General features: G+C 33.6%; 1 protein-coding gene and 1 pseudogene across 1 annotated transcript; both read right to left on the bottom strand.

Annotated features, from left to right (window-relative positions):
- Positions 1-1,738: 1,738 nt before the first annotated feature.
- On the bottom strand, positions 1,739-3,651 carry LOC110113785 (annotated as a pseudogene).
- Positions 3,652-10,244: 6,593 nt separating this feature from the next.
- On the bottom strand, positions 10,245-10,979 carry LOC110113868 (17.9 kDa class I heat shock protein). Its single transcript, XM_020846606.2, has one exon. It carries the CDS (start codon positions 10,918-10,920, stop codon positions 10,456-10,458), a length of 465 nt encoding a protein of 154 aa, XP_020702265.1. The 5' UTR covers positions 10,921-10,979; the 3' UTR covers positions 10,245-10,455.
- Positions 10,980-13,908: the final 2,929 nt, after the last annotated feature.

Genomic DNA, 13,908 nt, shown 5'->3' with positions numbered 1-13,908 from the left:
TTGTATTATTTTTCATAAAACATTTATGCAATAATTTTAATACTTAGAAAGTTGCTTAAAAGGTATGAAAAAAATTATTTCAAATAAAGCATTAATTTCTTTTAATTCATATTTCTTTAGCTTAATTCAATTTTCCAGTTGTTCCTTAATATTTTGCAGTGTTTTGCGTAAATCTTTTGGCCCAAGTTTTAAATCTCTCTTTTTTTTTTTCAATCCAAATTTGTTTTATAAACTTTCAGACAGAAACATGTGATTTCTAAAATTTCAAAGCAGCTCAATTTATTTAAAATAATAATAAAAAAAGTATCTTACATATTTTATTATCTATTTAAACTATTTTCTAAAAACAAAAACAGCTAACTTGAAATGAAAAAAAGAAAAAGGCAATTCAAAGAAGCTATGAGCAACTGACATGCTCTGTTAATGTTAGAAAATAGGGAAATTTACATACATACCACTTTATAATATCCTATTTACATATCTAACACCTAAAATTTTAATATTACATCCATACCACCCTATATTATTTTAATATCAAATATACCACTTATATTTCTTTCCTACCACTCATATATTTCATTTCTACCACTCATATTTTGTATGAAAATGAACTATGGGTGGTATTTATGTAATATTAAAGTTTTAGATGTTAAATATGTAAATAGAATAGTATTAAGTGGTATGTATGTAAAACTCCCTAGAAAATATTAGTCAGCATATAAAGCGCGCAGAAAAACTCCCTTGGCTGCCCATAAGGCCGTCCAAAGGGAGAGCCTAGAGAGGCATATATCATCATCCTGTACCACATAAACTGATTTGAAGCAGCTCACGATGAATAAAAGGAAAGACATGGAGACAGAATCAGCATCCAGCCATTACAAAAAAGTCCAAAAGTTCATGACCATGTTTCCACTTTCAAATTTTTGCAAAAACAGCTCTCCTGATGATAAGAGTGGTGGTACTAGAGCTGTTCAAAATATTTTTGAAACGACTTCCATTTCTTTCCCGCCAAACATAATAAACAGTGCAACCAGCAATAAGAAGATAAAAGATTCTTAACAGCCTAAGAGATTTTGGGTAACTCTTGAATCCATACCAGAAGTTGTGTAATATTCGGCCTTAAAAACAGAGCACTTGAGCCAGAAATTAATTCATTTAGAATGGAGAAAGAGAAAGAACATTCGAAGAACAAGTTGCTAGAGCTCTTGGTGCAGTCGTGGCATAAAAGGAATATGGCATCAACCCAAATATTTCTTTTAATTAAAGCATCCACAATTTTTAGACCACCCACAATAGACATCCATCCAAAAACCAAATATTTAAGAACAGAATAACAATACAGCTGACTGTTAATGATTTTTCGGTGAAGTCACATGTTTAGGAATGTAAATTTTTGAAAAAACAGCTCTCCCGATGATAAGAGTGGTGGTACTAGAGCTGTTCATAATATTTTTGAAACGACTTCCATTTCTTTCCCGCCAAACATAATAAACAGTGCAACCAGCAATAAGAAGATAAAGATTCTTAACAGCCTAAGAGATTTTGGGTAACTCTTGAATCCATACCAGAAGTTGTGTAATATTCGGCCTTAACCCGTCTGCACTCCGCACCTAATAATTTTTCCTTAAAAACAGAGCACTTGAGCCAGAAATTAATTCATTTAGAATGGAGAAAGAGAAAGAACATTCGAAGAACAAGTTGCTAGAGCTCTTGGTGCAGTCGTGGCATAAAAGGAATATGGCATCAACCCAAATATTTCTTTTAATTAAAGCATCCACAATTTTTAGACCACCCACAATAGACATCCATCCAAAAACCAAATATTTAAGAACAGAATAACAATACAGCTGAAAGTAGTGATGCTGGTGTGGATTTGCTTACAAGAAGGCAAAATGATGCACTTTGCATGCTAAATTCTAGATTTAAACCGTAGGAGTGACATCATAAAATTCATTGACAAATTGTCTAAAGCAACAAATACTAGATTTAAACCGTAGGAAGCTGTAGCTACTGGACTCAATGCGATGCCAGACATCATCGGTCTTCTCCTCCTTATCCCTCTTCCGCTCCCCGCCGATCTTAAGCACGATCCCATCCTCCACCTCCACATTCATCTCCTCCTCCTTCAGCCCGGATAGGTCAGCTGTGAACACGTGTGCCCTGAGGCCTCCTTAGTAGTCGAAACGTGCCCCTGCAAAGATTATCTCGGCCGAGAGACCGGATCGAGAAAAGGAAAGGTTGGAGCCAGCACTGAAGCCCCGATCCGGTCACTCTATCATTAGAATTGATAGCTGCTGCTTTGAGCTCATCCCACTCCTTCCAGATAAAGATTCCAATGTACAGCATAACACATAAAATTGATACAGTTCCAGTAACGAGGAAGAGACCACCAAAGCGCCAAATGTCTAAGCTGGATGAGCTAATGGCAGCAGCGCATAACCTCTGATCTCCAAACCACTTCCGCTCTATATTCTTCATAATATTACCTTCCGTTACATTCAGTATCGCCCTCGAAACATCCGCTACGAGCGGTGAGCCTCTCGGGAAGACAAAGCCAAAACCGTCGGTTTTGTAAATCCGACCGACCATGGTGAAAGTCCGTGCAGGATTCAGAGAGGAAGAGGTTGAGATACGGGATCTCATCAAAGACGACGTCAACGCCACCGATGGTGCTCCCTTTGAGCATGGCATCCCTGTACTGCTCCGGCGTGCTGAAGTTTTGAAGGCAGCCTTTGCTGAATCCAAGCCGCTGCAGCATATCGTGAACAAATGATCCGTGGTATCAACGCCCTCTCCACCGGATCGGGGGCTTTCAGTGCGGCTCCAACCTCTCCTTTCCCGATCCGGTCTCTCCGCCGAGATAACCGTTTCAGGCGCACGTTTCCACTGGAAGGAGACCTCAGAGGCACACGTGTTCACAGCTGACCTATCCGGACTGAAGAAGAGGAGGTGAATGTGGAGGTGGAGGATGAAATCATGCTTAAGATCAGCAGGGGGAGCGGAAGAGGGATAAGGAGGAGAAGACCTATACCTGCCATCGCGTTGAGCTCAGTAGCCACAACTTCCTCCATTGCTTCCGCCTCCTGAGATCTTTGGACTTCAAAACTATTGTGCGAAACTATATGTTTTTTGAGTCCAGACTTTCTCTTTTTGTGGGGTTTTCCGTTTTCATACCCCTGTTGCTACCATTCTGGCTCTCCCTAGTTCATCATTCCAACTTCAGCCATGGATATGCACGTCTCTAGGCCATTATATTGTTTTCAGCTTTTGTTAAACTAGGCAGGGATTTGGTGGGTTTATAGGGTGATGTTTCATAAAAGAAGTTTGCTCTTGAGAAATTTTGTTTGTTTCAGTTTTAGTATAGATTAGTTTATTGCACATTGATCTTTTATTTATTTATTTATTTTTTTTGTGAAAGTTCTTCATTTGAAAGTTGATTTTATGCTTTCCTGATGTCCTTGCTGATATTGAGTTTTATTCCTAATTTTCTAGACTTCATATGGATATCTTTTAAGAAAACTTATTGATATATTTTTCCTTATGAATAGGTTCATATGGAGAAGTGTAATGTGCTGAATGGAACAACACTGCAAATATCATTCACCATGCTATTTGTATATTTACAACATTCCATGTTATTTCTTTCATAGTAGTGTCTTCTTTAAAAAAAATAGTTTTTGTCAAGAAAGAATAAAATCAGAAATGTGTTTATTTTAATTTATATAAATTGTCTATTTGCTAAACCGACATTTTTAATCACTACTTGGTGACATGACTTTATCAATTATTTCATTGAAGATTTACCACACGAGTTTTGGAGTTAGACATGTGAATTATTGTTTGCTAAAAATTGTCTTTGATTTTTGGTTGATTTTGGGTTAGTGGGCATCTATTTGGTGGCATGACTATGCCAACTATATTTCATGTCTCAAAGGGTTGTTTGTCAAATATTATGTAATTAAATGAAGTTTAACAAAATCTTAATGCATTGTATTTGTTGATACTTGATAGATGATGTATTGCACTAGAGTTGTGTGTTAGACATTGGAATTTTGGTTGTTGGTCGATTTTTTGATTTGTGATTCATGTAAAGATTGATATTATCTTGCATATAATCAACAAATTAAAGGTTATTAGGCCAAGGTCTTTTTGTCCCTAGGGAGATCCTTTGGCACTTAAGTCAATGATTGAGCTTGAAGGTGAATAATAATTTAAATTAGTCTGGTAGAATTTTTCCTTTGGCTTAAGAGTGAGGTTTAGAGGAGAGCCTTCCTTCTTCATTAAAGTTAGACTTTTTTTATTTTATTTTATTTTCTCTCAGAATTGGGTGTTTATAAAGTAGTGTGAATGGTTTTGTTAGTACTTTTATTGAGATGAATGGTGGATGGAAGCGACGCCTTGTCTTCGAGGTTAATATTGTATGAAAATACCATTGATTGAAGATTTTGATCCTATAGTTATTGAAGAGTTGAGATGAGAATGAAAGTTGTTTCTTCAAAATCCATGTCAGACCATCTTGCTCTTGGGGGTGATGGACTAATGGATGAGGCCTTTAAGCCTTGAGATATGTGTGGACAATGATTGGAATCGAGCTATAAAGTGATTCTTATATTTTTTAAAATAGTGATGTGAGTTGGACTATCTAATCTTTATTGGCACATCAAGATCTATGCTTGATTTTATGGATTTGATGAAAATAACTTCATCTAGCTTGAAGTGATTTGATGGTTGAAATTTACATACATACCACTTTATAACATCCTATTTATATATTTAACATCTAAAACTTTAATATTACATGCATACCACCTTATATTATTTTAATATCAAATATACCACTTATTTTTCTTTCCTACCACTCATATTTGGTATGAAAATAAACTATGGGTGGTATTTATGTAATATTAAAGTTTTAGGTGTTAAATATGTAAATATAATAGTATTAAGTGGTATGTATGTAAATCTCCCTTTAATTTTTTGTTTCTAGGCTTACTCTTTGATCTATCTTGAATCTTATGCCTGTCTTGTTAAAGCGAAATTCCTCAATTCTTAATTTTCCTTTTAAAACCCTAGCTTGTAGTATATAATTGTTACATATTGTAGAGTATAGGCTTTGTCATTGTTGTTACATAAAACTGGAGGATGAATAGGAACAAAATCAACAAATATGTTAGTTGATACATGGTTTGCATCTTCATATTTGCTTTTGTGGTCATTTGGTAGAAGAAGAGAAAAAAAAAAACAAGCTGTGGAGTGAGGAGAGCCTCTCTAATATTCTTCTAATATTTTATTCTCTCAATCACTCTAACAAAAATATTAAAATAAATTTCACTTTTAATCCCTTTAGCTTTTTAATTTAAAATTTTTTTACTAGGTTCAAATTACTAAAATTTATAAGTGCCATTAAATTTTAATAAAGGCTTCTATAATATGATTTATAGTGTAAACCCGTATTGACTTGCTCTTGAGATGATATGATTTGAGGTTAAATTATTTGGAGCAAGATCACTCTTTCAGTTTTGTATAAGCTCTCCTATATAGAACTAAGAGACCTAAAAAGTCTATGTGCATTCCAACATGTTGAGTTATAAGGTATCTAATTGACGTGATCCTTTCAAATATCAGATTAGAATATTGATATATAGATTTATGTAGGTTAACTTGTGATGGAAACTGATTTTACTTAGCTCCGCCCCTGCCCGTCCGCCCTTCTTTCGTCGTGTCGCAAGCCGGCGAGCCGTCGCCTGCCGTGAACAAGAAGGAATTAAGGATATCTTTCACGTTTTGCCCTTTCGGTTTCGTCGCAAACACTCCGCCAAAATTAGAGAAGTGCAGTGGACCAGCTGTAATATTAATCCAAGAAAAACCTAAAGATGCTCTTAATGATAATTAGGTAGCTATAAATAGGTTTAATGAAGCATTAATTAAAAATTCAGTGGGGGCCCGTGCTCCCAGGGCCCCCATCATGAATCCGCCGCTGGTTGCGATATTGAAGAAAAATATGTGATTGGGAGCTCATGATTGTGGGAAAAAATTGTGTCGATAGCCTCATATTTTTAAAACCGCTAATGCCGGTCTTAAGTCCGAATGACAAAGGTTGAGGATTTTCTTTTTACAATTACTGCGTACTTCTTAATGCATCAAGAAATTTAAACAAAATTCTATAATTTAGTTTTCACATTTCATTACAGCATTTTCTTTTGTAAAATCACTATATTTTTTATTCCAATGAAATAGTCATAACAATGTATATTTATGATAACTATCTTAAATTCATTCAATTTGTTATCTTTAAATACTCTTGCTTCACTATTGAATTGTTGCATATCTTAAACAGGATTGTTAGTGTGAATTAATAGTTCAAGTTATGATAAAAGTTCTTTGTTACAATTTAAAATTATAAAAAAACTTGATACTTCTGTCAATTTGGGAACAAATTATTTTTGTGAAAGTATGTTATGTGGGGCCACTATACTTGGTCTGATCTTTGAGCAATTGCTTGATCAAATGAGCATCATTTTGTCTATTTGAATGAAGTTATTGATTTATCAAAGATTATCATCAACCTTGTATGTCTATTCAACATTATAATAGAAGTATAAATCATCTATATTCAATTTATCTATAAAAGCAGGAACTTATTCAAATGTGCATCATTGTGCTAGATGCTACATGTAATTCAATTTATCTTAATTCAAATATAATATAAGTATAAATCATCTATATTGATACAAATATTGTATTTAATATTGATATACTATTTAATATATTTGATATGACATGTCATATATATATTTTTTATTTTTTAAAATTTTATTCATGTGCATCTTGTGCACGTGCAATTATACTAGTGAAAACAAAAGAGTTCAATAGTGGAGAAATTATTAGGTGTGAAGTCCGGACGTAGCTTTGCGTCTGGACAACAATTAAATTTAGACACGTGAATTTCTAATATATATATATATATACAAGCTGACCCAGTCTAGAGGTGAAAATTTGAAAATTTGAAAATTATGGCAGACCAATAGTCCCCAACAGTTGTTGAATCGGATAAGTTTTCATCGTCGAATAAGGTTTGCTCCCCTCTCCTTTTTCAATCCTAATTTCAGTTCAAACACTCTTCATCTTTGAACAATGATTGGTCTGTCATCTCATTCACTTCATCTTCGAAGAAGGATCACTCTCTTCATTCTCTTATGGCATCATCCTTGAATAGTATTCATGGAATAGATCAGATTTAACCTGAGAGTGGGCTTGATTAAGGTGGCAGTTTATCACAAAAACTAACATTATGGGCTTAATTGCAGTAAAACTCGTATGCTTCCTTCTCACCATTATACACATCTTGTGGAAAAGAGGAAAAAATATTATAAATGGAAAAAACATAACATAAACTATCTAAATAGTTTAACTAAGCAGTTCATATGCAAAACACGATGCGTGTATAAAGAAAAAATCACAATTTAAAAAAATCTCTTTTATACACATGCAATGTATTAGTTCAAAAATAATACATAAATCATTGATATCATTATATCTAAGCTTCCATGACTTGCAATATACAATGCTTATAAGGAAAAAATCACAATCCAAAAAAATTTATTATACACACATTGTGTATTAGTTCAAAAAGCATCAAAATGAACAAAAACACCACATAAATTGTTGATATCGATGTATTGTACTTTTCACATACAATACAAGTATCTGTATAAGAAAAAATTTCCTATTAAAAAACGTTCCCTTATACATATTGTGTACTAGTTCAAAAAACAACAAAATGAACAAAACACTAAATAAACTATTGATAATTGTAGTAGGTTTAATCAAATTGACATCCATTTCATACAACCTTACAATCTCTACACTATCCTGTAAACTCTCATCCATTTTTTATTGCAGATTTGTTATTTTCAAATCTTTCTAAACATTTGCATACCGCCTTTCAAACTCTATATACTGTGAACATATCATCTACTCGAAAATTGCAACGTCCTTCAAATCAATTTTCGTCTTCATCGATTGTTTCTTATTTTTCTTTTTCAACAGGCATACAAAATTTTATTCCGCTAAAGTCCTAAATATCTTAAATATTTATGAGTTTTCTAGGATTTCTTTTTTAAAAATGAGTGCCGATTTAAAATTCCCACGACTGGATCGGGTCAGCCGGTCAGGTCTTAAAATGAGTGCCCAGTTCCATTTTGCAAAAACACCTTGTGTGAAAAAATCCACACATAAGAGAACAAATCCAAATCAATATGCGTCAGTAGACGTCGAAGGTAGAAAAACTTCCATTCAATATTGCTAATGCGTCATGTAGTTGCAAACATCCATGTGTAACGATATGATTAATAACTGTATTTTTACAGAAAAATCAAATCAATGCCTCATTATTATATAGCTCAAACAAAGAACAATTAATCTCAGAGTTGTAAAAGAAGAAGAGAGCACAACACTGATTTAGAGTAAAAACAAGTCAGCTTCAAATTCTAACAACAACTTTGTAACCAGAGAAAACTTGAGTAATTATGAAGCCAAGTAACAAATGCATTTTAGTTATAACTATTAATTGAAGCTTATTAACAAAAAATGGCATCAATAGGCTATAAACTATTTTTATCACAAAATGCAAACAATTAGATAATTACAAGATTTAGAGAAACAATTTGGCTTAGTTGAACAGTCGATCGTGAACAAATTACTTGTAAAATTTTTTTATGGCTTCAGTATTTCATCCGAATGCATTTCAGGTTCGAGTTCCCAGGTTAGTTCCAATGGCAAAGAGAAAGGGGAGAAAAATATCATGAAAAAATCATTTGAGATATTGAATACTGAAGAAACCAACATATTGGTGAGATTGCTAAGATAGCTGAAATGGACCAATATTCTTCAATCAAATCAAAGATTGAGGTTGCTTCAGTGCCACAACTTTCATTGTCTTCTAAGGTATTGACAGGTGGAAAAGATGCTTACTTAATGGCATGCAAGAATTTAGTTTTGGTGTAGCTGATGGCATGGGCCAATGGTCTCAATGAGATGCATTCTTATGCAATATCAAGGGGACTGAATTCAACTTGGAATTGATTAATTGCTTGTTGCATGGAGAATGGACCCAATGAATTTGTTCTAGAAATGTTACTTGAACTCCAAATTGCTGGTTTGAAGCCGGATACATATACTAGAGGAATGATCATTCCAGCTTGTTCTAGATTGGAATCTTTTGAACAAGGAATACAAGCTCATTTTTTTATGCAATTCGTTGTGAGTTTGACACTGATGTTCATATTGGGTAAGCGCTCACTAACATGCAAACCACATGTGGAATCATGAATTCTCAGCCCTTTCATTTTAAAGGATGTCATCGCAGAATTTGGTGCAGGATATGCTAATTCACAAACATGTAAATATGTTTTCTCCTATCTCCCTACATATGACAGGTCTCAACGGAGTCGAGCTCTTTTGACGCAAAGCAAATATGATATACAAACATCTTTACTAACTATAGCTTTAGGAATATATCATCTAAATTTGTTACTTCTAACTTTTTAAACATTCTTATTAGCTTATAAATATTCAAGTATGTAGTAGGAAAGATGATTAATAAATTATATATTCTTTGAAGCTTAGAGCCTATGTTGTTCCATGAATTGAGAATTTCTTCTTAAAGTTTTATGCCAATCCACTAAATCAAAAAAGACTAAATGATTCTCATATATTATTTGTTAAGAATCCAACAAACCAAAAATCATTCAATTTCAATGTTATTAAGGTGTCCAAATACACAACGAATATTTTATAACAATCTCTATCTATTGAAGTGTTTTGGAAAATTTGGCTTAATTCATTAAAATACAACTTCAAAAATTGTAAATATAACACCATTTTTTATATGTAAGGAATCTTAACATAAATTTAAAAAAAAAAAACTCAAAAATATGAATAACTCAAAATCTTGCCAACGATCCATGCCATGACCATCACCAGCAATTGTTCTTGACATCTTGTCAAGCCTAACCGACGCTAAAAATATATGGAGAATCCAAACGTTTTCATTGTTACTGCTGCTACGTCTGTTTTTGCTCTTGTAGATCAAATCAAAGTCAATTCTATATTCATTACCCAAATAATGAATTATTCTTGCCTTGAGGCAATGTAATGACAGAAATTCAATTCAACCAGCAGGATTACGATACTATCTCGGATTCTTTTGCAGAACGAAATCAAATCCATTTCTGAAGAAAACATCAGTCCAAGCTCATAAATTTACTAGTAATTAAGATAAAGCACTCGCATTTCCATTGAAACTATGATAGGACAACGCACTATTACCATATCAAATCTACAGAGATACTACACAGAACACCAATACGCCAAAGCATAGATAGATAATAGCTAGACACAAACATATTTCTCAAAAGGCATGGAAGACAACTTGCAGAGGATGGGCCAATTTCCTTAGCCGGAAATCTCTATGGACTTCACCTCGGGTTTCTGAACCCCTTCCTTCGGTACCGTGACGGTGAGAACGCCGTTCTCCATGGCTGCCCTAACGCCATCAACCTTCGCGTTTTCCGGGAGTCGGAAGCTGCGGAGAAAGCTGCCGCTGCTGCGCTCGACGCGATGCCAGGTATCGGTCTTCTCCTCATTCTCCCTCTTCCGCTCCCCACTGATTTTAAGCACACTCCCGTCCTCCACCTCCACCTTCACCTCCTCCTTCTTCAGCCCCGGTAGATCGGCCTTGAACACGTGCGCTTCTGGTGTTTCCTTCCAGTCGAACCGTGCGCCGGCAAAGGCTGAGGTCTCTCCCTGTAGACCAGATCTGGGCCAGGCGAGGCTTGATCCAAAGGGAAAGCCCTCGAAGGGGTCCCAAAGATCGGCGGAGAATGGGTCGAAGATGTTGCTCCGGCGAATGATCGACATCTTTTTCTCTCTTTCTAGCTCCTCAAGATTGACGATTGTTTCTTTCTATGCAGAGATTTGGGGATGATGCAATAGATTTATAGCTAAACGAGGAAATCTGATTAGAATTTTCCAGAGCCTTTTGGAGAGTTCAGTATTGTCCGATGGGTCGCATATTCTAGGAGTTTCTAGACTTCCGAGTGAAGTTACTTAGCCGGCCTTTTCTTTTAGTTGAGATAATTCAGCCGAAATATATACAAAGCTCCTACAAAATACTAGATGAGAGGAAACGAATAATTAATTAAAATAATATAATAAAATATTAAATATATGAATATACAAATAAATTAAATCATTAAATTTGTTGAAACATGTATACTAAGTGCTACTCTTATATTTTTTAAAATATATTTTAGATCACAATGTATTATATATGTCGGAAATTTTAAGTTAAATTTCAAATTAATCGAATACCAATTTTAGCTGAGTTATAATGAAACTGAATGTCTCGATAAGAAAATCCCGATAACATCAATGGTGGTTTTATTTGCCAGTGTTATAGAATTTTGATCAAATTTTATAAAACTTTATATATAAAACTCCAATATTCATGTGAGAGAAATCTAAACTTGAGTTTGACTCGACAGTTAACATCAATTATCACTACGAAACTCTCCTTTCATTCAGACTGCCAATAAGGTATTGCCATTGCTAAATTGTCATCGTTCGATCATTCTCACATGATCGTCATCATTTGACTATCATTGATGTAAGAGATAGTCAACTTTTATATTGATTTTATTTATTGAGTCAAAACACTAATAACTATTGATAATGCTATTAGTGCCTATAGAAAATAATAATCCTTAAATAAGCATAAGAATTCACAATAATATGATCAGCAATGAGAGCAAAAAAATACATGAACAAACAAGAGACCAAAGGCGCCATTCAAATAAGCTATATCTAATTAAATATATTTAGGTATAATTTTCTAATGAAAATACAAATTTCAAAAACCCAAAATCACTAAAAAATTAAAATATTAGAGACATGTTTCAATATTAATCATCCAACACTCAAGAAAATATTTTATAGAAAAATATTTTTTAAAAACAAGACGATATTAAATGCCTGATTTGTCAATGACACTTAGGCTGTTGTTTATAAAAATAAATCGAGTTTAAACGCACTTAGCTTTGTTTGTGACAATTTTTTACTGCTTTTTAAGCAGCTAATTAGAAAGTTATTTTAAGTAGTAAAAAAATCGTCTCAAATGAAACCTCATCATTATGTTCAACTCATTCAAATTTGCAAACTCATGTTTGACTTTTGCTTGAAATTGTTCATATGAATCACACTCAAATTTAAAATTTTTCTGCTTATGTAAATTTTTTTTTTATTCATCTCATTTACTAATCAATAAATAAATCTAAAATGCAAGTGTTATACATATATAACATTTATTTTGCATTTTCATTATCAAATAAAAAAACATTTAGTAATAAAAAATATTTAATATGAAGTCATTTATTTAATAAATGAATTAAATACATGTTTTTTAGCTAGTTGAAAATGAAGTAAATTGAGAAGGATAACTTTTTTGACAATTCTACGTTAGAGAAATTAGTCAATCAAAAAATTAGAATAGAAATTTGTGGTCGCTGATGCGATAAGGTAGCACGCTTACAAAGGGCAAAATCTAGCGTTTTAATTAGATTAACTATTTAATAAAATGTCTCGCTAAACTCAGTATAATCAAATCATATTATAATTAAAAATTAAATATGAACTAGAGTGTTATCAAAAAATAATATAACTTTTTATTAAAATTAAAAATATCATTTGTTAAGATTAGGGGTGTCAATTTCGTGAACAATTATTAGGTCCGGTGACCGGACGTAGCTCTACGTTCGGTCACCACTCAGATCGCGTCACGTGCTCAGAAAGAAATTATAAGATATTAAGAAATTTATAAGAAAAAACTTAAAAAATAAATGAGAAAAATCATTAGATCCGATCCAGCAAAATTAATTCAAAAAATAAAAATCATCTGTTTCTCACAATTAAAAATAAATATATTTGTAGTTAGGAATAATATATATAAATTCGGTGTGTTCTAATACTTTGGTTGATGTCCCTGTAAACTTGGTCGACACGCATAATATGGTCAATCATTTGGGTGTTAATTCTGGTTTTGATATTAGGAACCATGTGGATTGGCTGCATGGTTCGTTTGAATTTGAATCTGAATCCGAATTTTCGGTTTGTGATTTGGCTTCTCCGGATTTCTGTGGTGGATCTGACCCTGGAAACGATTTTACTCTGATTCGTGATAGACCTGTTATCTTGGTTGCCTCTCGTGGGAGACTTCGTGGGAGGGGCCAGAGAAGAAGATAATTTATCTGTGTATTGTATTCGTTCCCTGTGTTTTTTCGAGATTGATTTTCTGTTCATTGGGTCGGTTTGGTGGTGCGCTGGTTTATGGGGCAATGATGTTGCTGAGGCTCGTGTCCTTATCGTCTTGTTGGTGCCAACCTTTGGTGTTGTTCTTAGAGTTGGTTGGAAATTGGGCACTGTCTTCATCTTATTGGATGGTCCGTGCGAGGCTTCGGGGATGTTGGGAGCCTCGGCCGATCACTGAGCCCTCTTTTGGTTGTTTTTTTCCTTCTTTCTCTGTATTTTTTGTTTAATTGCTGTTGTAAAAAAAAAATTCATTGTTGTTACATTGCCAAGAAAGTAGAAATCTGACATAGGACTGTGTAAAATTTATAAAATTTCTCGTATTTACAGGAACCTTGAGAGAAATAGTTATCACCGGCGTTATTTCAGATGCACTAAAAATGACAAATGAATAGACTGATCAATTACAATAGTGCCTAAAATGTTAAATTGAAAGGCCATTCGGGGTTGTTATCAGGGTTGCCCTATTTTTATATTTATTTTTCATAGAATTGATGTAATAATAAATGATTGGAGGGAATAATTTTCTAATTATAGTCATGATAG

This window comes from Dendrobium catenatum, unplaced genomic scaffold, assembly GCF_001605985.2.
Source record: "Dendrobium catenatum unplaced genomic scaffold, ASM160598v2 fragScaff_scaffold_1028, whole genome shotgun sequence".
Taxonomy (NCBI): Eukaryota; Viridiplantae; Streptophyta; class Magnoliopsida; order Asparagales; family Orchidaceae; genus Dendrobium; species Dendrobium catenatum.
This window is presented reverse-complemented; position numbering and strand designations above follow the sequence as displayed.